Source organism: Taeniopygia guttata, chromosome 1A (assembly GCF_048771995.1).
Source record: "Taeniopygia guttata chromosome 1A, bTaeGut7.mat, whole genome shotgun sequence".
Lineage (NCBI taxonomy): Eukaryota > Metazoa > Chordata > Aves > Passeriformes > Estrildidae > Taeniopygia > Taeniopygia guttata.
The window spans coordinates 58,688,111-58,715,602 of NC_133025.1; the positions used below are offsets into that span (position 1 = coordinate 58,688,111).

Consider the following 27,492-nt stretch of genomic DNA (forward strand, 5'->3'; position numbering starts at 1 on the left):
TTGTAAGCAGGAAGAAAATCAAATTATAAAAGAGCAGAATAGGTGAAATAAATTATAGAGAGAAAGCAAGTCTGTTAATAACAGTTGAAGAATATTAAACCAGTTACTGCTTGGAAAATTCTTGTGACATTACGTAAAAAATGTAAAAGAGTAGTAGACAAATTGAAGTTCGTGAAAAGCAGGTAGCAGAATAGAGAACTTGGGTAAAAGCAGATCTGTGAGTACCTTTCATTACAAAAATTAATGAGACAACCATTCTGAACCAAAAGAGTTTCTTTTTTTTTTAATTCCTGTTGTTATGCTGTAGTAAACTCTGGTGGACACAGTGGGGCTATTTCTCAAGTAGCTATTCCATTTTAATAAAGTTATGTTTTCTGGTCCTTCTTGAAAATGAAAACTTCCAGAAGATTGCTTTCAGAAGAAAAAAATAGTGTAATGCTAATCTCTGTTGAGGCAAAGATGATTTTGATGGTTATCATCTCGTAAGCCTCTTCCTTTCTGAAAAGGAAAAGAACAAATAAAACAAGGTAAAAGTAAACAAATAGATGTGAATTGAGAAGGCTCATGAAAAATACGCAATTGTATAAAGCAGAACATGATTATTTAAGAAGTGTAGTGGATTAAGCCACATACCTATGTTTCACAGAATTGATGCCTTGTGAGTGCTGCCCTAGAACAGAGGCTGGACAGAGTTGAAGAATAAACCAGGGATTTATTAAAAGGATCTCCTCAATGGATCCACCATGGGCAGCACAAGAGCCCAGCCAGAGCTATACCCAAGATGAACCAAAATGGTCCCAAAATGCACTCATGGGGTCTCTCACTTTGATCAGTTCTTCTCCATTTGCATATTGGAGTTCATTGTTCCATTCCAGCTTCAGCCCATGAAGTCCCATCCTGCTTGTTTTTCCTCTTTTCAACCCAGGTTGTTTGTGCTCTTGGGCCTGAGATTTGGATCGCTTGTCCTTGGTCCCCAGCTGGAGAAGGAATTGTTTTGTCTCCCTGCTCTGTGGAGAGAGCTCACCATCCTATAATATGAAGAAGCTCAGAAGTGCACACAAAAGCAGCACAGAATCTGAAAAATGTAAAAGCTAAAACCTGAGGCATCATAACTATTTCATGTGTGGCTTTTCTTTACTTTCCTCTCAGCCACCCAGCCAAAGGAATGAAGTGAAATGATCTGCCTGGTACAAGTTTTTGTAGGCTACCAGAGAACAGATGAAGTAATTTGACATGCCTTTCCATCTGAAAACTGCGGTGAACTGAAGTGTGAAAGCTGGGAGCAGTCCAGGAGCCACTGCTGGCCTATGACATTCTTTTTATCCTGGGTTCTGTTCAGATAGTCCTCTCCCCTTCTTCCGAGGAATAATTAGTACAGACAATGGGTTTGTTTCATAGTAACAAAGCTGGTGATCAAACTGGTTTTGACATTCAACATAGGTTTTACTACACTCACAAGCCAGAGTTTTTGTATCTGGTTAGTAAGCTTGTATTTTTACAAAGATAATCATTTTATACTGCATGATTTCCAAACTATTAGAAGGATTTAATGCATGCTGAAGCCTCTACCAAGCTGTTTTGATAAGCAGTCTTATTTTTTGTTTAGCAAGGTCTTACAGGAGATCTTTAGTCCCTCAGGGAAGAGCTCATAAAAGTCTTAAAAGTGCTTTTGCAAAGCTTTATTTATTATTTTTAAGCATGAAGATTACTATCACAAAGATAACAAGGCTCTTGTAGTACAACATGTTCTTTGTTTTTGCAGGTTATAGCTAACATATTAGGAGTTCTCAGAATGCCAGTTTTGTTTAAGTGTTTTGAGAGCAAATAGATGTAAACCTATATTGCGTTATTTTCTTGAAATGAGCTTAGCTGGAGAAAGAAGCAGTAGGGGAGATCTGGTCTGAGTATGGGTGTCAGGAATCATGTCACTAACCCCACATTAGCCTGTTACAAAGTAGTTATTGCCATTTTGCTATATTTAATATCTAAGGATTTGCAAATTACTTTTATATATGGGGAACACTTCATTGCAAGAAATGGGACGAAGAGATAGGCTAAAATAAAACCAAAATACAGACCACAGAAGAAAATAATTTAAAAAGCCATGCTTGGCATTCAATATAAAAAAGTTCTAAAATTTCACTGACAAAAATTTCTTATATATTTTTACTACAAACAGATCTAAAGTTTGCATAAAATTCTTTGATTTTTAATAAATCAAGTAGATATTATGGGATAAGCAGTAAGAAATACTAAACTTGAGCTGTATGTTTGGGGATGGGCTGGAATGCAGAACAGCCAGAGGAAAAATGTTTGTTTTAAAGCATTGGTTATCAGATTGTGCTCTGTGCTAGAGATAGGCTGATAATGGTCTGGTGAAGAAGCACACAGAATCACCCAGTCACACCGTGCTGCTTCCACCTCTTTATTTTCAGACACTTAAAATTAAGTCAGTGCGAATTAAATGAATATTATATTATTGCGCATTTTCAGAAATCCCACTAGGACACCTCCTTCTATCTGTAGATTGTTAAATCCTTGAAAAAGCTATTCCTATGCTCTCTAAATCTCAGAGGATAAAGTTAGAAATCGGTGCAAAATGGATTATAGTTATTCCTTTTGTGTGAATGCAACCAGTTTCTTGCAGCTCATCTCTAAACCTTGTATTTGAAATTTTCTCTTGCTTGTGCAGTCGTGGCAGCAGTCTGAGTATTGTGATGTTTGGAAAAAATCAAGGTCCATTTCAGTGTTCCTGTCAGATATTGTGGGGTGGTACTTGATATATGAGAGAATTCCCAATTCCCGGTTTCAGGTGGCTGGGCTGTGGTGCCCCATGGAGTAATGTAAGAGTAATATAAAAGCCGAGTATTTATTGCATCAATAAAAATGAAAACATGACCACTGTGGGGCTTTTTAGTCAATAATCTCTAGGCTTGTTATATTAATTATATAAAATGCCTCAAGCTGCAGGAAATATTCATTAATATCTCCATTTACATATGAAGGAAAAAGGTAAAAGAAAGGAAGGAGTCTGATGTAGCAGAGTGCCTGTGGCATATGGTTGTCTTTTTGAGCTTTGAACCATTTCCAGCCAGGTTCATGGATACCAAGCACTGAAAATACCTACTAGCTTTCCCACTGAAACCTCTGCCAGTGTATCTTCTGCTTCATCAGGAAGAGGTCATTAGATACAGCACTTCATTTCAAATAAATTAAAGTGAAGGACATGAGCTAGTAATGATTGCTAAAAATAAATAAAATGCCATTACAAAGTGAAATTTTAACATTTTAGAGGGAGAACAAGATGTCATCGGGATTATGTATGTCTAATAATCAGTAGTACCTCCAAGATATGGATCATGGAGTTCCAAATACATTGTATCAGTAAAGCCAAATCAGTATTTGACTTGAATCTATTTCTCTTGATGGTAGTAGCACAGTCACAGTAAAAAGAAAACAAAGAAGTGCATCTCTGTTCACTGTGTTTACTTCACCTAATTCAGATTAAAGTTCTCTGTCACAATGGCCTCTTCAGCTGACCCTTCTGATCTATTCATTTACTTCCTCAGTCTCTATTGTGTTTGATTTCCTTGTCATCATTAAAACCACAGTCCAAGGAAAATTAATAATCAGTATAAGGACAGTGGTTGCTTTGCATGGATCTGATTGCAGACCCATAACCTTTGGATCTTTTTATAATGCCCTTAACCGCTTCTATCCCTCTTTGGGTTATGTGTCAGTTCTTACTTCCTAACAATGTATTTATCCTCTTCCACCTGTTTTTCCTTTCTATGACTTTCCGTAGTCTCCTGTTTGTTTATGGTGTTCTCCACTGTTTCCTTTTAAATCTCCTTGGGATCATTCCTCTCCACCACTGATGAGCAACTTTACTACATGGAGGAGGTTTACAGACCAAAGACCTATTAAATACAAGATAGAAGGAAAGAAATTCTAACATATGAAAAGCACAGTGTCCACTGGGAAGCCTTATGGAATACGGGTTTCATGTTCCTGAAGGTGCCAGGTTGACAGCCACCATAAGCCAGGGAGGTTTGTGGTAATCCCTGGTCTGCAGCCCCTGTGACACAGTGTGTAGATGACAACAGTTTTCCAGAACACTGAAGTGATTTGAAAACATGATTCCCATTGAAACGCAATGGCACTTAAGCTCCTGGAGTAAGTTAATTACATTAATTGAGGCAAAAATTGTAAATGGAAGATTAAGCAAAAAACTGAAAATCATTCTTGCTTTGTGAATATTGTGTCTGTTTTGTTTCTTTTAAATGTTAACAAATACTGGAAATGTCAAGTTGAGTTTTCTTATGATTGCTGGTGGGCCTCCTGTGGGCAATGGAAGTATGTCTACAGCTTCCATATTTTCACTTGAAGTAGCTGTGCTGTTGAATATTACACATAGATACTCATTTCCTGCAATATTGTTGGGGAAAATAAATTTTAAAAAATAGGAAACAGTACTAAATTGCTTGGAGAATCATTTGTCTTCAGAAGAATGAAGTATTCTGTTTTCTGATTATCTCTTATGTCATACTGTTACCAGCTTCCTGGTCACTATGGAGACTATAAAATAGTCTATATGTTAGCCTACATGTCTGATGTAGAAAGCAGAGAAAACAAACCTGCCTTTAGTCTTCTTTACACATCCTAAAAGAGTGAACCATGGGCAAAATTCCAGCTTTGAAGAAAAGAAACTTTTTGGTTGCTTTTAGGATCACAGGCTTCTTACAATCAGACAGTATCTGTGCTTGTTTTAAAGACACAAGTATTTTATTCCAGGTGTTTTTGGCTGCAAAAACTCTCTCATGATATATATTTTTTTTCCCCTGCAGATGCAGACTTCATGCATACCATATGGTGGTAATTAACAGTTTCAGAATTAGTTCTTAGTTTTCTTCTGCTTTGATTCTTGGTTGGTTTGGGACAAAATTTTAATGTCACAGAAGCAGAGTGTCTGAGTCTAATTGCAGACAGGAATAATCTGCATCTCTAGATGAGGAAGGAGAAGATGAGATCTATTTAGATCACTAAAAGGTATTTTGGAAATCTCACAGAGTACAACCTGTTTCTTTTCATTAAACCTGTAAATGTTCCTCTGTAGAACTGAAATATGCCTCCCTTGGACCCTGGAAACAGAGGGAGACAATTTGAAAGATACAGCTGGAATGAAGAGTTTATTTTAACAGGACAATGTTTGCACTTTTTATGAGAGCAAGGGTAACATTGTGTAATCTTTAAAAAAGATATTGCTCAGTGAAGACAAGTCCATTGTCCAGTGACATGACTTTTCCTGTCAATCACAAAGGTGACAAGGGGGCTAGATTAAGTAAAGCTTGCCCAAGATTAACAAAGGAAGATTATTGACCTCATCCTGAAAGGGCAGAAGACTGTTTTATCATTAAACCTTGGAAGCAGTATTTCCTCCATAGGTGGGACGTTGTTTGGCAATATTGAGGCAGCTTTCTTGTAAATGAACATGTCTTCCTGTGGATTGTAGCTTGGAACAGACGCAGAAGACACGAGACGTGGGCTGGTCACTTTTGTGTTGCTGTTGCTTGGGAGGGAAAGAAGGGGCTGGAGTGTTTGTTTCAGCAAGATCTGTGCAGATCCTTGCCTACCTTTCTGAAGGGGAAATCAAGAAGCAGCAGCCTCAGGTGTTTGGTGAGTACCATCCCAGCTCTGAGCTGGATGATGTTGGGCCAGCACATGTCAGCAGAGCAATTGGCAGTGCAGGTGAACATCAGAGCCCCATCCACCGAGCAGCTGTTGCCTGCATAAAACTGTTACCAGGATTAGCAGTGCCAGAGGCTGGAGTGTAATCAAACTTGAACAGGTGAAATGGTTACGCAGCTGGGAGAGGCTGTTCTCCAGGAAAAGTGTTTGTCCACTGCCCTGCTGGCTGAGAGATGGGTCTTATGTGTGGCTTGATGGACTTAATTGTACAACATCAGTAGCAGGTATTGATGTTTCTTAATACCAGTTTACAGTGCTGTTGCTTTTCTCTCAGTTAAACTGGAGAAAGTCATGTCAATTTGTCCCTTTAAAAAAAGAACCTGCTAAATCTCACTTGTTGGGAGGGAACTTCTCAGGGGATTGATTTTAAACTGTTGCTGACATATCTTTCGTGCCATTAAGGATTTCTCTGAGTGTTTTCAGGGGGACAATTAAACTTTTGTGTACAATATCAGAGGATTTTTTTTACTTGTAATTTTTTGGCTTTATGCATCCATTGACACAAGCAGGTTTTATGTGGTGGAAGTATCCTTTCCTTTTACATGCTAGAAGTAAAAATCCAGACCCATTGACAACTTTTTCATAAATCCAAATAATGGCATAAGAAAGAACAAAATAAAAGAGAGGGGCGTGAAGTGAAAGCCAAGGTAACTGTTGCATGTTTCGTGTTGTTTTGAACAGCAGAATAAAAGGATGCTGGGCTTGTGGAGAGCAGGTTCTGGAGCTGGTTTGCTGGAGGATTCATGCTGAAGTGTCCTCAGCAGCAGAAGCTGGGGTGAGCTCTCCTCCACCAGCACAGAGAGGAGAGGATTCCTCTTGGACTGTAAATCACGCAATGGATGTGTGATTGCTGCAGATCTTTCTGAATGAATAATTCACTGGTGTACTGTAGTTTAGCCCACTGAGATGTGATTGCAGCTGTTCCCTTACTGTATATGTGTTTTGATTGAGGCTTAAATCCCACAAGTGTATAAATAGCCATGTATGTGATATGCAAACACTGCATACGTGCACACCTAACTGAGAGATCTAAAGAAACTTATTGCAGGGGATGGTTTCTTGATTGTATGTTTTAGTATCTAATTTACCTTTCAAAAAAAAATCTGTGTAGAACACTCCCCTTTCCTTTCTTAGCCAGCTATGAAGTCTTTCTAACTGTGGTATTCCAACTGCTTTTAGCCAACATTGTAGTAGGACAGTTTCTCTGTTACTAATGAATTTATCATTCTAAGACCTTTATAGTATAAGAGATTACTTGTGCCTGTTTTACAGGTAGGAAGCTGAAATGCAGGGGAAAAAAAGTGATATTTTCTGTGGTTTCACAGTGCATTTGAAAGAACAAGGAATTGACTATTCAGAGTCCCTTCAAGATGCTTTGTTCACAGACTGCTGCATTGTCCCCATCACAATTCCTTTTCCCCAGAAAGCAAGGCAAGTTTTAAAAATACTTTTGAGTTTCATTTGAAAGCCAAGCAATTTGTGATTCTGAAAACCATCTTATATTACTTTACATAGTCATTCAATCCTTGTGTTCTTTTGCTTCTTCTCTTATAACAAACTGGTTTTATTCTCAGAATATATTTGTACGTATAAAATCCCATTTGCATGTACCCCAAATGGGCATGGAAGCAGCAGCTGTGATACCTGAAGTTTTGGCAAGTTTTACAGATACTTTCTGTCTGTGACGCACAGAAACAGGAGTGAAAGTCTTTTGGAACCTGCTTTGGATTAAAAGAAGAAATTAGTTCCTGGTAAAATGAAGAAACCCACTGTTCATATACATGACTGGCGGCATAGGTAGATTTAAGAAGTGTAACTAAGGATGATGATATTTGGCTTATCTGTCTCAAAGTGTGAATAAGAAAGCAGCTTTCAAAATATTTCCTCTTCCAGCCTTGTGTGTAGGGAAAAAAAAATAGCCACTTGGTGATAATGGTTTTGAATTTTAGATAAAATCTGAAATTATGCTGAAGTTAACCATTTTGCTTGTTTAGATTGGTGTTTAAGTTTACTCAAGTCTATATGAGAAAAAATCGCATTTGGCTTCAACTAAGTTTTGAAGTCCAGTGTTAGCAACTAGGAATTTTGCAAGTGCAGAACAAAAAATGGAGGGAGTTAGAAGGAAAAAAAGGGGGCATTTCTGTTAATTGGAGTTCGAAAATTTTTTAGGGCTTGGTCAAAAGCTCACTGACGTCAGTAGAAAGTCTCTCATTAACATCACTGGGTTTGGTTTTTGGGGCATATGATGGCCCAGATTGAAATCTCAGTTAAATCCGATTCTGTTAGGGAATTTATTCACTAGTATAACACATTCAAGCTGCTCAAAACTGTTTGCATTTAAAGTTTTCTTAACCATAGGTAATCTTTTTGCCACAACAAAGTAGCCTGTGAAAACAAATATACTTTCTTTATTGCATGTTTTCCATGTAGCTTTACCCAGATTTTATTAAAATAATTTATAGCAACTTATGTTCTTTCATAAAAATTTTTTTTTCTGAAATACTGTGATTTATTAGAGCAGAGATGTTAAAATTACTCAAAAAGATAAAATTATAACAAAAATCACTATCAAAAATCAGTGTGTGCATATTTATAGACATATATAGCACCTTCATACCCTCTGAAATGCAGTGCAAAAATAAAAACAATTAAAAAATTAAGACTTTTTCAACCAAGTCTGTAACTCGTATAACAAGATGATCCAGTGGCTTATTTAAAAACCAATATTCATTAAACAACTAGAGTTCAAAAATAGGATAGTGAAAAAAAAAACTGGGAAATCACATAAAAATAAAAACTACTTATGTTTACAGCATTATATTTTATGCAGTGTATTACTCTGCTGCAATCTTTGTTTGGAGACATTGACCTAAGTTTTTCAGGTACAGATGACAAATACAAGATTTGGAAAAATGTGTTTGGGAGATGTGTACAGAAGGGTAGGGTACAACAGACATGAAAGGAGGAGGAATATGTGCAGAGAACGTTGCTTAAAGTTGGAGGAGATGTGGAGGAGAAGGTTCTTATGTTAATGAAGGCAAGTTTGAAGATGCTGGAACCAGTTTTGCTTTCCATTAAAATTAATGAGTAGACCTCTGTGGGCTCTCGTGTGAGGAGGGTTGTATATATGTTCCAGGAAATCAGAGTTTTGCCATTGTGCTGCCAGGGAAAGTCATTAGGACCACCTTTGTGAAAAATACTGTTTCTACAAGAGCTGAAGGTTTAAGACAGAAGAGAATAGAATTAGGAAACAGAAAGCAATTGCTTCATCCTTTATAGATGGGAGAACTGCTTGAACTGTGAGTAAAAGTATGTCATATGGCAAAGGACATTTAATGTTTAGTTGCTATTTTCTTTCTTAAAACAACTAGCCAGTCAAGGCATTAAGTACTTTATAAAGTCAGGAAATTAATGGTCCTTGTGAAAATTGAAGGGTTTTTTAGAAAGAGAGCTGTAAAAGAACAAACAATTACAGGTAATCAATACCATTGTTATTAGGAAACCGATGAGAACAACACTTCTTCTCAATTAGGGAAAAACTGTATTTTATGTTTCTCTCTTGCAAGCTGATCTTTGTTCACTCCAGCCTGCAATCTTGGTTTATGCTTTATGGATAGGCTTTGTTCTGGGTGTTTTTGAAGCTTTGCATGCCTTTTTTTAAAGGTTTCAACAGAAGAACAAGTAGCAATGAACTCAAAGAACAAAGGATTTTTCTTCCTTTCTTTCTGTCGATTTATTTCCCCCCCCCCCCCTTATTCAAGAAAAGAAAGGAACGTTTCATCTTGTTTTTTCTCCCCTTTCAGGAAGTTGATGGCAATAAAGTGATGTCTTCATTTGCCCCGCACAACTCATCTACCTCACCCCTAAAGGCAGAAGAAGGTGGGCGCCAGAGTGGAGAGTCCTTGTCCAGCACAGCCCTAGGAACCCCGGAGCGGCGCAAGGGGAGCCTGGCAGATGTCGTGGACACCCTGAAGCAAAGGAAAATGGAAGAGCTCATCAAAAATGAGCCAGAAGGTAAGGCCTGGGAAGCTGGCCAAAATTTTCTGTGTTCTTTTCTTTTCTCCAGATCCTTTGGATACATATACTTTCTAATTGTGCCATTTTCTGCTCTGTTTGCTTTTCCTTGCCAGCAGATCTTACAGTTCTTTTCTACATTAGAGGTAAATTTTACCAGTGTCCCATCATAGCTAATGCTTTTAGATTTTCCCAAAAAAGAGAGTCTATTGGTCTTTTTGTTACAGTGGCAAATTCCTCAATATGCCTGCAGTAAGCTAATTTTAATCACCTGGGGGCTTTTACACCACTACTCTCCCAATTTCTAGAACTAAAAGAAGTATTATTTATCATCAGTGTCAGTGTTTTTGTGAAATGATCTAGTGGGCCAGTCATTGTTTGAAAGGTAAGAAGGTAAACTGGGAGTTTGTGAAGGGTTTTGTGTGGGACAGATCATGGTCTGTTTATGTGTAGTGCAGGTGCTGTACAAACAGGGAATGCAGGTGTTCCCTGCATTATGTGTGGCCAGCAAGTCTCAGCTTTGGCTCCTAGGTGAACTTTCTGGAAAACAAGTGTCTTTTGAGACCCTCTCTCCAGCTGGTGGTGATGGGACTCGTGTTCTTTGGGCTTGGGACTAAGACCAAAGATGAGGAATTTTAATTTTTCCCTGCTTGGGGAAGAGTCCAAGTCCTTACTGGAAGATGAAGTTCTTGTTATGCTCTCTGTAGGTATCTGCATGCTTATTTACAGCTGTCTTTTTGGCGCACTGTGAGCCAATTGTGTGAGCATACTGAGCCTTGTTTCCTATGGCACAGCAGTGAGACTCCATTCTCATTCACACTCACCTATCCTGTTACAGAAATCTATTCCAAATGCTTAAAAGCAGGGCTTTCAGGGCCCATATCAGTGCTCAAAGCATGAAGTGACAGCACCCACAAGAAAATTTCGGGACAACCTGCATACTGGAGCAGAAGTATGGATACAAGCATGCTGGCACATACAGGAGCATGACAGGATTGTAAATTAGGCTTTTCTTGACTGGAGCACGCAGTAGGGGGCTGCTGGGAAGCAAATTCTTTGTCTGAGCATTTTTTTTTAATATTACTTACAACATTTCTTTTGCATTTAGGTAGATGTAATGGTCAGTGCCATAGCATACCTTGTGCCTTTGGAAGGAAGAGATTGCGGGGGGAATGGGTGGGAAGAAGACCAGGCTTTTATCTGAGAGAGGGAAGAACAAGGAGTTCTGGGCAGTGTATAAATACTCTGTTGAGTATGAGGTTGTACAAGCTGCACAGATTCCATTAAGGAAAGGCCACCGATAGACATGAGAATGGTTACAGAGCTTGTGCATTATCTCAGCTCTACTAAAATGAAAATATACAGTACAAACAAAAGATCTACAGCTTTGTGAGGAGATTGGGAGAGAGAGGAGGGGGAGCAACTGAATGCTGGGCTTTACAAATGCGTGCAACAAAAAATCTTTTCTTCCCTCTAGCCATTGTTCTATTGTCTTTCAAAGGCCATTAAATTGAACAGCAGGTTGTGATGAAAATTTCATTAAGCCCTAGTTAAATCATTATGAGGGTGCCATATTCATGTCTCTGCTTACTCCCCATCCAGGAAAAAATGAATAGGAAAGAGTTGAGCTTTTTTTCCCTTTCTCCTTAAAAGCGAACTAACAAAAGTTCAGAAGTTAGAAGAGAATGGGAAATGGGACATGAAACAAAAGGGGGCCAGAGAGGTGAGGTGGCTAGGAAGAAAATTAGACTTGCATAAGAGCACTGAAAGGTGGTGAGGGACAAATACATCATTTTGACAAGCCTCCCTCCCCCTTTCCTTCAGCCAACATGGTTGTTTTTAGAGTGGCTAATTAAAAAATATATATTTCTGGGTGCAGATGGCTAGACTGTTCTTAGAGATCCTCTACAAATATGAGTGTTTTTCCCTAAATGAGATATATACCATACAACACAGTGTCTTCTCTGTTTGAACTCCAGCAGAAAATTATTGTCATGTCTTGTTCATGTAGTGCTAAAGTAAAATTGTCAGTCATCACTGGTTGCTAGTCAGGTAATTACCATATTAATGAATTTCTCTTTGAATGAGGTGTTACAAGTGGGAATCTTTGATAGTACATGTAGGTAAAAATGCAGCAATTTGTGATAAATGCATATTTCAGTAATGATTTTTAGTCTTGCTAGTTTGTAAAGCTTTGTGGGATGAAGATCAAGAATCTTGGTTAAGCTTTGCTGCATTATGTCAACAAGAATAATTTAATACTTTATTTCCCTTTGGGAAGAAAGGGAAACATTTGCACCAGTAGTTGAGGTTTAATTAAATCAATTTCCTGTGAATCCTTCAAAGACCAGATATGAGCCACATTCCCATTTCTCTATGTACTCAAAAGTTTATATATTATTTAACTTGTGCAATGGGCTGTGCTTGCTCTCTTTTTATTGTTTGAAATAGTCCTCTGAATTTCTGTGGGAAACGTGCTTTTCAAGCATTCTCTCAAATGGCCTGTTTCTTCCAAATCAGAAAAAAGGGAAGGGCAGCCTAGACAACTTTAGGTCTCAATTCAAACTCCATATCAGTCAAGAAAAGGGTTTATCTTTTCTGAAATGGGCTTTAAAACAAGTGAGATATTCTAAAGTATTGATAACAGGTTTGACTCTTTCTAAGAAACTTCATTGTTACAAGGGAAACGGTTTTCTACAATTATGTTTGATAGAAAATAAAATTAAAAATTAGTAAGTTATGTTGGTAAAGGACAAGAATTTTTACATTTTAAACATACTGCTCAGAGTGCAGCAACATATGTAAACACTTCCCTGTACTCACACAGGAGCTGATAAGGGAAGCATCACTCTTTATATAAATGGTTTTATGTAGATTTGTTGAATATATACTCTTGGTTAATGTGCCATTTAGGAACCCATGCTGCCTGCTCTTCCAAAAGCTCAGCACTGCCTTTTCCTCCTTGCTCCTTGGGTATGACTTGGGGGGACTGGGGGGGGGGGGGTGTTTTGATACTTAGCTCCAAAGCTCCTTGCTCTTTTTCTTTTCCCCCTAATTTTGCCTTTTTCCTGCTGCTGGATGGAAGTATGTGATTGAAAATGAGTCATGCTGACACACACTTAAGTGTTTCAGTGGGTCTAAAACTCACAGAAATTTTACTCATTGCTAATACAGCACTCATTTTTCTTCTCTCAAATTCTGTGGAAAATCCATACATGCAGCTTTATTCTTAGGCCCCCAAAGGCATAAACCTATTACTGAAGTCACACAATGTTATTTTACATTAAACATTCTGTTCTTTCTAACTTGAGCTCCAGAAGAGGAGTCAGTCTCCTTTTATTCCTGGTACACAGTAATGAAGATAATGGAGTGGGTTTGGAGAAGCCTTACACACTGTGACAGACTTCAAGCCCTTGCCCTGAGGGTCGTCTGCCGACCATGGGATTCCTTTAGCAGCTAATATCATTAGAATGAGATACGGGCACGTTTCTCTTGTTTTCTTCAGGACTCAGAGGATGGCAGAGACTCTCTGTCTCTTCTCCTCATTTGTAGAAATGAAATGGAAATCTCTTTGAAGTCACTGAGCTTGACACAAGTTTGTGAAAGAAAAAAACAAAGCAACCACTTAGCTTTTCCTTGCACTATTAATGTGATTGGATTGCTGTGTTTTAATTTATGGCCTGTGCTTGTGGAAAATTAAATCTCTAAAATCTCTGTAGCCTTTCCCCTAAACGTATGGCTTGGCTTCTGGGAAGGAAAGAGGCAAACAAGTAAATTCCTTCCTATTTTCAGAATAAGCTGGAGTATTCTTTGGCTCTTTATATCTCCTAACTTTTCATTAAGAATCAATCCTCTTTTTCCATTTTGGCAGTTTTAACAGGTTATGTATCTGTTCATCTTTAAAACCTTCATAGTGGGTCTTCTGAGGCCAGTTCCATGTTGTTGTACAGAATTTGTAGGAATTCTTTATAAAGAAGGATAATGTGAACATCTACCTAATGAGCTTGTGTGGATGCAGTCATTTGTCTACATGACCCTTTCCTCCTTGGTGAGGACCTCTGAAACTCAATTCAGTTGGGCTGTTAAGTGAATACTTTGAATTTTCCATAAAGACGCGTACGCAGATATACACACATACATATGTGCACACAATATGTTTAATGTATTTTATGTATTTAGACATAAGTATATATGAACACACACACATAAATTATTTATTTATTGTGTTTCATATTTTTCCTGCTCCAAAATTTTGATCTTAGAGTCCTTAGGTCTTCAGAGGGGGAACAATTCATCTCAGCTGTTTGGTAAGAAGGGAATACTGTGTGTTTGCAGAGCTTTAACAGGCAATGAGGGTACTAGAGCCTCATGTATTATAGTAGGCAGCAGGACTGTAAGTAATTACTTGTCATGAAAAAAGGGATGAGAAGAGCCTCTTGGGCATGATTTTTGTCTTCTGAACATCCCCTAAAGGCTATTTGTATTTGATGTTCAAATTTACATTATAAATCACAACACCTGTTAATGTGGTAATTTAAATGACTGTTGTTTAAGCAGTTCTATAATCTATAAAAGTGACCCATACTGAATTCAGACTCTCTAGGTGGAGTATCTCCTAACATTATCAAACTTTTCATCAGCAAATCTTGTAAAAAGATCAAGGTCTCCCTCTTTTTAAGCCATAGATTCCAGAGCAGGCCATTCATGGGCACAAGAAGGGTGGCCTTTGAAATGCAGACCCTTGTTTTTAAATCACGTCTGGTGAGATGGGAGGAAATAAAGTGCACAGATTCAGGAAAGGCCTAAGGACAGTGTAATTGGTTGAGGTTTAAAGTTATTTTATTTGGTTCCTCACTGCCCCTTTGACAGAGTGCGTGTTGAAGAAGCTTTGTAATGCTTTTCCATGGAAGGACGAACAAGGATACTTTGAAGCTGAGTACTTTCAAGTTTTGCTCGTGCAGTCCTGCTGCCGTGGAAGGATGCTTCAGGTGCCTTGTGGTTCTATGCTCATCTCTGCAGTCTGTTACCAGAAAATGTGTCTTTTCTTGTAGAGCAGGCCAGCATCAAACTTCCATTGCTTCTTTCAAAGACCCTGCCATATGGAAATGTGCCTTCACATACTGCTGATACAAATAAAAAATAATTAAAACATTTCAAAGTTTATTTGTGAAATAGGCCTATGTGGAAAGAAGGCCCTGTTAAATACTGTAGTTTAAATTTTTATTAACAAGTGCTTGAACTCTAGAACAGAGGTAGCCTAATTTGAAGCCTTGCCAACTCTGACTTGTTCAAAGTGAAGTTTATTCATTTGTTGCCTTCAGTTTTTAAGTGTTTTCCTTCCCAACAGTTTAGCCTGATAGTCACGGTTTATTTCAATGGACATTTTCAAAATTTGCTCAGATTCCCTTCCAACTCTCTCCTCTTACATCCTCAAAGGTTTTTAACTTTTGGATTTTTCTTCTTCCTTTTGATAAAGGCATCTGAGGTGCTGATGCAGCATCTCAAATATAGAAGAAAGCATTATGGTCAAGTGAGATACAGGAAACTAGTGCTTTTGGAGAGAAGATGCAGTCGCTCTCTCCCCCTCCCTGATTCAGAATGAAAGTCTCCTGTGATGAATCTCTACAATTAAAATTTCTTTTTGGGTTATGTTCACTCCATAATATTGAACAAGCGTGAGCCAAAGCAGAATGCTTTCTCTTTTCACTTCTTATCTTTAACAGCACAACATATAAGTAGTTCAGCAAGGCAAAAATAATTATTTGGGCTCCTGTCTGCCTTTTATCCCCCAAGTAGCCAGACTCCTCACCAGCTGTGAGGAGTAAGGGTTTTCAAAATTTGCTGTCACCTTTGACCCCACATAATTTTGCTGTGTGTTTCCCCTGTTGTATTCCACCTAGATCAGCTTGCAGTTAACCTTTGGTTTTTTGTGTGCTCTTTTTAAATTTTATCTTTTTTTTTATTATTACTATTCTGTTTTCATTTCCCCCTCCCCTGGAAAAGCCATTAGCTTTGTGACCTTAGTTTTGGTCCTTGGATGAGTGCTGGAGGGGCCTCTGCCCCAGTCTGCAGTACCCAGATGTACGTGGGGGAGTGTGCCAGCTCCTTGTGTGTGCTCGTGTGCTGCGGCTTTCAGGGATGTCATTTATTCAAGAGTGAAGAGCAAGCCACCTGTTTCTCAGGCCTCTTGTCCCTCACATTAAAGGTTCAAGCCCTTGCTGAATAGTAACATCTTAATCTGGGCAGCATACACATCATTTAGCTGGAACCTATTTGTTGAGCTAGCAGGATTTGTGGGATTTTTTTTTCCCCTTTCTCTTACCCCTGAGATGCTTGTTATGACCGTGCATTTTAAAATCAATCAGACCTCCCAGGCTTGTGTGACTGTGCGGTTTAACATGAAGAAGTGGATATCAAGTATTTGCCCTAATTAAATAGGCCTGCTTGGTTTTGTTCTAGTGGATGCTTGGTCTTTTTTTTAATAAGAGCTGCTGACGGAGGAGGCACGGCCGGCTCTAGAGTTAGTGGAGAGCTCACTTCAAAGTTTTGCTCACCACCTGCGCCCTGGATGCTGAGACCTGAAGGGCTCCCTGTCTTAACAGCACCATTTGTGGGAAGTGAGTGGAGGGGGAAGGGGGAGATTCAGCCAAATGAGAGAGAGAGAGAGCGATGCGGAAAGGGGAGGTGAGGAGCTGGGACGAGCATGTGCATTGGCTTTTGGAGCTGATTAAGATGACCTGTCATCCTGTCTGATTAGCTTTAGCTCTCAGCCTGTGCCATGAGCTATTCACAAGGCTGTCTTGTGTCTTCTGTTTACCGGAAGCAAGGGAAAGCCTCTAGTAAGGCAAGGAGCAACTTTTGCAGCAACTCCCACTTGCTTATTTAGCTAATGAAGTAGCCTTGTAAAAACACTCCCAAGTTTGGAGCTGTTGCTGAGTTTTATTAGATATATGTCTGTTTAACATTGGTATTTTTAAGGTGGCTTTAGAGTTGCCAGCTCTGTGCATCTGTATACATCTCCTGCACTGTACATAGGCTGCACTGGGAAGGCAGAATTCCTTTCAGTACCTTCCCTTCTCATACAGTTTAATTGTACTGTGGCTTCTGCATTGCCTCAGGAGAAAGCATGCTGTATGTGTATGATTTCTATGATGTATAAATTCAAAAAGTGCTCAAAAACCAAATAAAGGAGAGTTGGGGGGAACTCTTGTGCCCTAAGCACCCTAAAACCTGTTAAAAATAATTAAGGACTGATAGCATTTAACAATTCAACAAGTTAATTTTAGCCAAAAACTAGTAGAAAATTTGGAACAGTCAACATTTTTAGACAAAATGTTTCTTTGGAAATGATATTTTTTGTTTTTAAATATTGAAGATGATTAATCTGAAAGAGAAATGAAAACATTTCAATTAGGATTGAATATGACACTTTGGGTCAGGTGGAAACAGCTTTTCCCCTGACTTGGTTTGGCAGTTTTTCCCCTGACTTGGAAATGAAAAAACGCAAACTAGTCAAACAAAAATGAGTTGCAAAACCTAGTGAGGTTTTGGGGGCATTTTGTATCTAATGACCTGAGAAGGACAAATGAACAGTTGTTTTACAGACACTTAAATATATCTGAATGTTACACAGTGTGGTTTTGAGGGCAATCTGTACTATTAGTCAGAAAAGCTTTCAAAATTCAATTTTCTCCAAATGTGCAAATTTCTATGCCTTCTGAAGCCTCAAGTCAGCAAAGTTTTGCAGCACCTAGGGCATTTTATTTTGGAGCAGATTTTGGAACATACAACATTAGATGTGCTTGGTGTGTCTTTGCAGCCGAAACCTCGGAGTCTATTTTAGAGGACCTGGGAATCTCCAGGATTTTACTTTACTTTCTATAAAAAATCTTGCATCCAGTACACAGTAAAAAGAAAAGCTGTATTTGTTTTTTGTTTTTTTTTTTTCATAACAGTTCAAATTGCTGAAGTAAAACCCAGAAGGTAGGTAGGATGATACTCCACTGATTTAAAAGTTTATTGTACATCCATGCACTAACTCACTGCCATCTTTCTCTTCCTCTCCCAGTATTATTATTCTTATTTTATTTTTAATTTCAAACGTTGGCAGAACCCAAATGTAAAGAACATATTGACACTGCCAAGCATCTGTCTGGTGCTTGACAGCATCATAGAAACCCTTCCAGTGTTTCCTCTGGTTTGCTATTGGTTATTTAACAACACAATGCAAACGGTGCAGTGTGGGTGTATGTGAAAAGGAAAGAAAGGTGGGGGAAAGGAGCCCTGCATGAGTAAATATGTCTTTCATCATATCTTTTGTTTGGTCTGTTTGCTGTGTGCTATTCAGCAGTCAATAGAAATTGTTCGATGGTTCTGTAAAGGGGTAGGAAACCTTTTCTTAAACTTTTATTCTCCTGCTTTTGTCTCAGTCCACAAAGTTCTCTGCTTTTGTTTTTCTTGCCCCGTTTTGTTGTCACCTGTCTGTTGTTGAAGGGGATTTGTTGCTGCTGTTTGGCTGATATGAGATAAGCTGATACTCAACATCATGCTCCTGGTTGGGAGCATTCATGTACTTCGGTGAAGTAGGCTTGCGAGAGCTTAAGAAAGATTTGCTGCACTGGTCTTTGGGGCAATAGAGCTCTTTGAAGCTTTCATTTTAATGTATTTATTTATCTAGAGGAGGAAAGTGAGGAGTGAATGATCAAGCTTTGCTTTCTGCTGGAGAATGCCCTGTTAGCGCTTGTGTGACTGGGTAAGGCTTTCTGGGATGTTTAGCCTTGATTTAATTTGTATTTAAGATTTCTCCTCCCAGCACATTAATATAATGTCAATGTAGAATGCATTGCATGGTGTAATTACTGGAGAGAGCAGTAGTTGGGAAAACAGACGGTAATTGAACACATGGCTGTTTATTACAACAGGACAGTGCTCCTATGCTGGTATTTAGGGCATTAATAGGGAAGAATTGATTTGTTGTTTTAAGATGAATTCAATCACTGTTGCTTAGGCCTTTGTTTGTTCAGGCCGAGTTGTGCTTTGTTTGTGTTATGTGCCCGAGAGGTTTACACACCACAGCATGGCATTAGTCATACAGAGGGTTTGGGAGCAGAGAGCCATTTACATGAGCAAAGGACATTTTTCTTTTTGGCTCTGTTTATCTTCCTCTCCAGTTTTGTTGCCCTCTAATCTATCTCCATCTCTTTCTCCCTCCTTTTCCCCCCTCTCCTTCCCACCCCAAACATTTCTAATCAATGCAGAAGTCCTCCCACGTTATTCCTTCCTCCTCCTCCTGATTCACCCTCCTGGAGACAAATGGAGCAGTGACTGACAGCTGGCAACACAGCTGGGGTTGCGGTGTGGGGTAAAAGGTGGAAATATGAGTGGTGGTTTCAAGGTTTTCCAAGGAACTGCTGGGCTTGGGGAGAGCAAGCATTGCTTCCAGAGTGAGTGGAGGGAAACAAGCTGTGCCCTGCACGTCTCCAAAATGGGTGATGCCTTGAGAAGGCTGCACTAGAACAGAGGCTGGACAGAGTTAAAGAATAAAGCAGGGATTTATTAAAACGATCTCCTCAATGGATCCACCTTGGGCAGCACAAGAGCCAGTCAAGATGAACCAAAATGGTCACAAAATCCACGACTGCTCACGGAGTCTCTTACTTTATAATGCTCCATTTGCGTTTTGGAGTTAATTGCAGCTTTAAGTTACAGCTTTAACCCATGAAGTCCCATCCTGCTTGTTTTTCTCTCTCTGCCCCATGTTGTTTGTGCTCTTGGGCCTGAGATATGGATCATTTGTCATTGGTCCCCAGCTTAGAGAAGGAATTGTTTTGTCTCCCTGCTCTGTGAAGAGAGCTCACCATCCTATAATATGAAGCTCAGAAGTGCACACAAAAACAGCACAGAATCTGAAAAATCTAAAAGCTTAAACCTGAGGTGTCACAGAAGTTTGGTGTGAGGAGAGCATGTGTACCTTTGGAGGGTCCTGCTGGCTTGTGCTCTGGAGGAGCCCTGAGCAGGGCACATCCTGGGACTGAAAGAGCATCCTGCCCTCTTCTAACTGGTGCAGGTTGGAGGGAGGAGGAGAAAGCCATCTGACTGAAGCTGAATTCCTGGTCTTCCTGTTGTGAGGAGCATAGTTTATATTTTAGGCTCATTGTGCTTGAGAGAAATCTCGTCTTCATTTATTTCTGAGTGTGGGAGAGTTAATAGACACTTCAGGGTGATGTGGACCAAATTCTGCACTCAAGCTCCAAGTTCATCACTCCCACTGAATATGCAAGAGCTTTAGGAAAGCAACATTTTACCCACCACAGGATTGGTAAACAACCCAACATGACTTGTTTTTTTCTACCCCTCTACAGACAGGGATTAGGCCTGTTCCTAGAAGGAGCAGGATTAAAAGAACTGAAAGGTAACAACAACAGCCAAGTCAGCCAAGTCCAACTGGTGGAAAACTTTATTGCCTAGCTGGTAAGATATTTGTATCTAAGTACAGTGCAGTATGAATTGCCTTTTGGGGTACAGAAAGTACTGGCTTAGACAGCACAAGGAAGGAGAAGCACAGATATGTGACACAGAGAGCCAGATTCTTCCTTCCAGATTCTTTCAGGGAGAAAAAGTAATTTCCTACACTGCAATGAACAAGGAAACTCCATTGTTCATCTGAGCCTTTTAGCTATAATTCGTTAAATTATTAGATCTGCAAGTAAATAATAGACACACAGGAGATGAGGTCTGTGGATGTGAAGTCCAGCAGGGACTGTTGGTTGTGTATGGGACATGCTACCTGGCTACTAATTATAATTGTTTGCCTAAATATCTAGGAACTGCAGTTGCAAAAGCCAGCCCATATGCCCAAAGGAAAATATTATTTCCGTCTCAAAAAAAAATCCAAATAATTACTGTACTGCGCTGCCAACAAACAAGAATGATAAAGCCAAAGATACAAAAGTCTCAAAGTTAGAAATGGTGTCCAAGTGCTTTATCAGAAAGGAAAGTGTCTCTCCTGCCTTGGAAGTGGTTATCCTCAAGTCCTGTTTTTGCAGTACAGTTTGGAATGTTGCATTAGTCTTGCACTGTAAATTAGCCCACACAATCTTAAGGTAAATAGTCTAGAGACAAAGATCACATGGAATAAGAAAGTCTCCTGGTTTTTTTATGCACCCTGATGTTTTTATGATAAACTTCTTGTTCTTTTCTCTTTTGCCCATAACACATATTCCATTTCAGTAACTGAGCATCTTATCTCCCACAGAGTCAGGCATTGGGGGGAAAAAAAAAGAAAAAACAAAAAAGTCAACAACTAACCAGAAAAATTGTTTCACTGTAGTGGTTACTGTGTATTCATTTGATCCTGTAGGTTTACTGGCTTGTTGAAAACTCTAAAACATGTTAATGCATTTTTGCTGAGACATCTATATACAGGACCTAAATAAAGCCATGTATTTCCAAATAGTTATATTTCCATGTATATGAAATTCATACAGGAAGATGAAACTAGAGGACAGCAGGCTCTTGCTAATGATTGTCAGCTGCAAAAATTCTGGATTCCACACTGATCTCATGTACAGCTTTAATCAGCAATGGTGTTTAACTAAATATGGAGATGTTTCACTGAAGGTTATTTTAAGGTTTTTTTGGTGGGTTTTTTTTGTGGTTTTTTTTTTTGGTGCATTTCCTCTTGCTGTGTCATCTAATTGATTCACGGCCCCTGTGAAGCTTTTGGGTATGGGATGTCTGGGATGCCTAGCCAAGCAAAATGCATTCTTCTCTTCCTGGATTGGCCAAGTCAGTCCTGTCTGAGTTCAGATGAATTAGGGAGCTTTCACTGGTAGTCATTCTATAACTAAGCATAGAATTATTAAATGAATAGTATACATAATATAACAGTTTAGGACCTTGCTCTTCCTGCTGAAAAGAAGATGCAGTCTTTTTGAGACAATAATGGGGCTTTTCGTTATTGTTATTTTATTGTTAGACAGGTTACTGGATGGGAAAACACAGCACCCAGTGGGTGCTGCACAGTATACATGACCCAATATTTTAAAGTAATGGGGCTCACAAAGACAAAACAATGAGAGGTGCTGTCTTACATTGCCAGACTGCAAAATGTTTCTAATAGTTCTCTGTAAACTCGTTTTGTTGGCTGATGCTTTTGTTCTGGCCTTATGCCATAAATATAGCATGGAACAAACTGCCATTGAAATGCTGGAGAGAGTTCAGCTGCCAGTTCCATTTCATCCTTGATTTCTCACAAGTTGGTGCTAACCATTGATCTACTTGTACTGGACACTGTAAATGTTCACCAGAAATTAGGCTGTAGGTACCACCCACTGCACTCCTGAGGGTTCTCAGGGGCACGCAGTATGCAGTATGCCTGTATTTAACTCAGCTGCCTCAGCTGTGCTGGCAGACAAGTCCCTGTAGACATAAAGGCAGGTGAAAAAGCATCAAGAAGAGAAGAATGGAGATGCTTGCTGTATTTGCATAACCAGGCAACATTGTGGGAAAACTGAACAGGGAGACAATTTTTTCAAGCTTTTCAGTATAAGGAGGTAAAAAGTTGTGCTTTAACATTTGTCAGACCTTCCTACTCCCTGACAATAGCAATCTGATTAATCTTGGGATGGGCAAAATACTAGTGGAGACCTTTTTGTTTGACTTTTTTTTTTTTTTTTTTTTTTTTTTTTTTTTTAAAATCTTGTTCCTTCGTGGAGAGGGCAGTGGGATTGTTTAAGCAATAGCTTTCCTCCCAGGCTGAATTTGGTCCATAAAGCTGTCAGTTCTGTAGCTTAATACTGTGTGGTAATGTATTAATTCAAGGCTTTCAGTGATCTAGGACACAACATATGCCAGGAGTGGGAACTAAAATTAGAGGTTGACTTTTGGCTATGAGAGCTGCTTGAGGCTACTTGGGGTGAAAGAGGAGGGAAGAGACCTGATGTCAGTCACAGTCCAGGGACTGTGAGGTGTCCAGAGTATCCCCCAAAAGCAGGTACAGGTTTTTCTGCAACACACACTGTGGTGGATGGCCCTTCCTTTTTCTGTCTTACCCCACTCACTGATACAACACCCAGTGCTTCATTTCACACTCCAAATCCATGTTGAAAGCTGTCTTAGTTCACTTGTTATACCAAGAACTGGACTTTGCTGAACTGGAATTGTAGTTGCTGAACTGGAATTGTAGTTCCCATGCCCTGTCTCTTCCCACCTTCCCCCCCCAATAGTAGCCAATCATCTATAAAATGCACCTTTAAAAAGTGAAAACATTGTGAAATGTGAAAAAAAGTGAAATTCTTGTGAAGGATTATAAGTTTTCATTCATGGAAAGCTGCTCTTTATGATGAAAAAAAAAAAGAGGCTAGATAGGGCTGAGCAACAGAAAAATAGCTTTTTCCCCCTCCACTTCATTGGATGTATTTTATTATGTAAAACTTTATGCTCTTAGCTGTATGTGAGAATCCTTTCGCTGTATTTTTTTTAATATCTCATAATTCTGTTAAGGACTATGAATGAAGAATAATTAGGCATTATTGTTTGGTTATGTGGATTCTCTTGTGATTCTTTCTTGTTTACTTCATTTAAACTGTCGATACTGTTCTGGCCCTGTAGAAATGATGACTGTGTTACTTCATGAATATGAGATTACAGGGGCCTTGTTTTAGATTGCCGTGCCACTCGTTCCTCCTCTGTGATTATTTCAGGCTATCTGAAACATATTCTTTCTTTTGGAATAGAGAAATACTTAGAAGCACAAGTTCATAGACATTTCATCTTTACTAAAACATCTTTAGTCTTTACCTTATACTGGCTTGTCTCTTTCTAATAAAATGAAGGCTTGCACTTTGACACTTCAGTGGGATTCACAGAAACATAAAAGGGGGGCCTGATTCAAATGAGATACATAGACATAATTCTGCAATATGAAAATTTTTCCTTATAGTCAAACAAAGAAAGATTTGTAAGTTTTTAATGTTAGGGGGAAAACACTTCTTTCTCTGAAATCTGTACTGTGAATCTAAACTCTGATATTTTGCTCCTATTCATGTGTAGCACTTTCTTTGATGACTGCTGGAGTTCTGATCTCACAGAGAGCTGAGAATATTGGAGTTGAGATTTCCTGAACAGAGCTTAGGGGATAATATTGTGTTTAGTTTGTTTCACTAGATGCGAGCTAGTCAGAGAATAATTAACAGTCAAAATGCCAAGGTCCTCATTCATGTGAAGGACCTGGTATTGAAGTTCTCTATAAAGTAACACTCACATTAAATTCAGTGAGACTTAAAACTGAACAAATGCTTCAGGATTTGTCCCTAGCTTTTTTGTCCCTGTCAGTTTTTAATGAGCATCCCATAAAAGTGTTTAACAATTGTACTGACTTTGATTTTTCAAGATTTGGGAGAAAATTGCTTTCTCAGGTTGAGAAAAAAATGTGCAAACAAAAAAAGCACATTTTCTCATCATGTTGTCTAACATAGTGTAAGCAGATTCAAAGACTATCTTGCATCTTGCTTTCTGATAGGGCTGTTGCAAAGAGTATTGCAGAGAAAATGTGGGGAGGAAGGATTACAGCTGATAGATGGAGATATTTTAGACCTGATCCTAAATTCTTGGGGTTGTGGTAAAATTTAACCAACAAGGCAGTTACTGATGCAAGTTGTTTGTTTTATAAACAGGAGAGGAAAAACTGCTACTTCTACGATCACCATATAGAGACAATGGTTTTAGAATGCCATGGGTTTGTGTCAGAGGGAGCAGCTTAGTGTGTCTGGATTCATCCTTTGCCTTGCTTCACTCGGTTGTCACTGAGAGCTCCCAGGCTGAGACAGATGGCTACTGGTTTAGTTGTGTGCGTGGGAGACAGGAACTTCCACATGTGATTTTTTTTTTTTACCATTTGGTAGTAATTAGTTTGTTGTGTAAATTAACATTAACTGATCCATTCTTCAGGCATTGTTTGATATTATTCTTTGAGCCTCTGAGTTGGGTAAAGAAATAGAAAGTGGGGAAGAAACGGCTTCTTACTTTGTGCAGGGAAAGGGCTCTGTCATTAAGCAGAACACAGCAGCAATAATCATCACATGTTCAGTAGACTGAAAACTTTGAAAAAGCCCTTGAAAAAGCAAGATTTTCTTTTACCCTCTGAAAATATTAATTAGATGCGCAAATAGGCTTTATAAAATTTGTAAGAATAAAGCGTGGATGTAAGCATGGGTAATCAGACCTTCCTGACATCATCATTATTACTGCTGGTACAACTACCACTGCTGCTACTTTGATGTGTATTTATAGGGAGTAGAGGGTTTATTTATTTTTTTAATGCATGTTCTCTCAATATTATTCTATTTCCCCCCATTTTTGTACATTTCCTGATTTATTTGTGACAGGCAGTATGTGCTGCATATCAGGAGATGAGCTATTGCTGGTTTTCTGTGGGGATTTCTGTTGTTTCCAGCAACCAGCCAAATTGGAATTGTCAGGAGAACAGCCTCTCGCATGTTCCTTGGCACTTCTGCTTCCAGACTTGGGCAGAATCCAGACATGCAGAGGTTCATGGACATGAAAAATAACAGGGAAAGTGCACTCTGGTATTAACCCAATATTTTAGGAACATATTGGGAATCCCTGGGTTCATTTGCTGGAAAAGTTCAATGCTTCAGCAAGTAAGGAAATTTTATATCTCATTATACTGAAGTTTTTCCCTTTCTTACCCAGGAGTACTGGTGTTGGCATCTGCCTTTCAGTAGAGCTCTCCTACCCTGGGTACAAAGCTGACAAGGATGGGCAGTGTGGGCCTGTGCATTAAATCCTCTCACACACAGACTGGGTTGCAGAACTAAAACTCGGGTACAGCCCATCACATGGCACTCCCCAGCTTCATTAAAATTAATTTAGTGGCCAAAGTATACCCTCCAGAGAAAGGTTCATGTTATTTGAGTTTAAAAGTGTCCTGGTACTTTCTTGTGAAACACAATGAAGGCGGTTTTACACCCAGACTTGAAACTTGTCTATGTAAATTGGTGTTTACTGTGGTTTTATTCAGCTTGTTGCATGCAGGGCTCACACACAAGAGGTGAGTTTGAGTCTTATTTCTTCTCTCAGAATTGCTATCAATATTTACATTTGTCCAGGTAAGTAGTTTTGCCTGGACAACAAATGCTATAAAAGGTCTTGAAATTCTGAAATAAGTAAATAAATGCAGCTTAGGTGAGAGTTGTTCTGTTTTTCTTGGCACGGTGATTTAGCCTATATGAAGCTTTGTGCTGTTTGGGGAAGAGGAAGGTGCGAGGGAGTATGTGGGAGCTTTGGTGGCTGGAAATGTAAAGAGAATCCTAGCTGAGTACGCTGAAACCTGCAGCTAAGGGACAGCTACCACGGATGGTTTTCTTTTTGTCTTGCTTTCTGGCAGTGCCTCATCCTGTAACCAAAGGGATCCATAATTCTTCAACTTTTGATATCAATGAATCAAACATTTTCTGAACTGTTCTATTGAACCCTTTTTTTTTTCCTTCCACTGCAAAGACAAGGTGCCGGCCGTGCTTTGGTGCTGGTGTGGCAAGTGAGGTGGTTGGGTTTGCAGCCAGCTCAGTGAGCACTGCTCAGTTCACTTTCGCCCTGCTGAGTGGCTGTGGGCCACGAAGGAAGAGCTGAAGGCTTTGTTGTAAGAAGTGTGCAGCTACAGCGGTATTGTACTGGTTGTAGGGCGGGGGTTCTTTCATCCCTGCAGGAATACGGGTAGAAAAGATCAGTCCCATGGTGAAAAGCATAGGGCAGGCTCAGGAAACATAATTTTTTCTGTGTGGTGTTTTTTCACAGATTGCCACATGAATGTCATTCTCTGTGTCCAGTTTCCGTGGTTTTCAAGTATGGTTGACAGTGATAGTAGCTGTGTGCCTCTTCACAGTGAAGTTTAATTACTGCTTGGGAGATGCAGCCTGACAGAGGTACTGCTTTACAAGAAGGCACCAGACATAGATCTGAGGAAGCAAGCTCCCTGGAAATGTTTGCCTTTTACAGTTCAGCCCCATTTGCATAGCCAGAAATGAGATTGCAGGTTGAGTTTGGGAGCCAGGTTCAGTAGCAGAGCTTGCTTTTGCCTCAGTGGAAATGCTGGGAGAGGAGCAGCTGCAGAGTCAGGCCCGTAGGGTTCTTGTTCCTAGAATAAGTTGGCACAGTGGCCTTGTGTGGTGGCTGCGCTACCAGGAAAAGATGTGGTTTCCATAGGTTGTCCTAGATTCTCCTTTCTTGGAGCAGACTCTTCTCCTTGCTGGGTCTATTGGAGCTCGTAGCCAGAGCAAGGGCTGTGCTGGGGCATCCAGCTGTGGTCCTGCAGCCCTCCTGACAGGACACTGTACAGGATGATAGCCTGAAAAGCAAAGATGAAATCAGCCCCTCCTTGCCTGCCACATAAAACATTTCTCACTCTCTCACATGCTTCTCCTCGCACACCTTGCAGAATTAATTTATTTATTTTGTGGACATGTGAGGTATGAGCTGTGGCATGGCAGGAAGGTGAGGAATTCTTTGTTTTGTTTTTAGTTTGGGGAAGAAGCGGGTGGGAGGGAGCGTGTGGGAGCTCCAGCGACTAGGAGCGCAAAGAGAATGCGTTAATTAACCCAGGGGGATCGCTGGGATGCAGGAGTGAGGAGCTGCAGCTTTAAACCCAGTGATCTTTATCCATTACTGGGTTTGGGTCACATACCTTGGATAAGAGAAGGAGGAAGAGGGGTG

General features: G+C 39.5%; 1 protein-coding gene across 42 annotated transcripts in view; it reads left to right on the forward strand.

Moving 5' to 3' along the window:
* The window catches only part of SOX5 (SRY-box transcription factor 5), a 612,816-nt gene that overhangs the window by 387,960 nt on the left and 197,364 nt on the right, over positions 1-27,492 (forward strand). For all 42 annotated transcript variants that reach the window (XM_072923570.1, XM_072923583.1, XM_072923589.1 and 39 more), the window contains one exon: positions 9,552-9,762. In XM_072923570.1, coding sequence (XP_072779671.1) covers positions 9,552-9,762 — 211 coding nt within the window. The remainder of the gene's footprint in view (positions 1-9,551; positions 9,763-27,492) is intronic.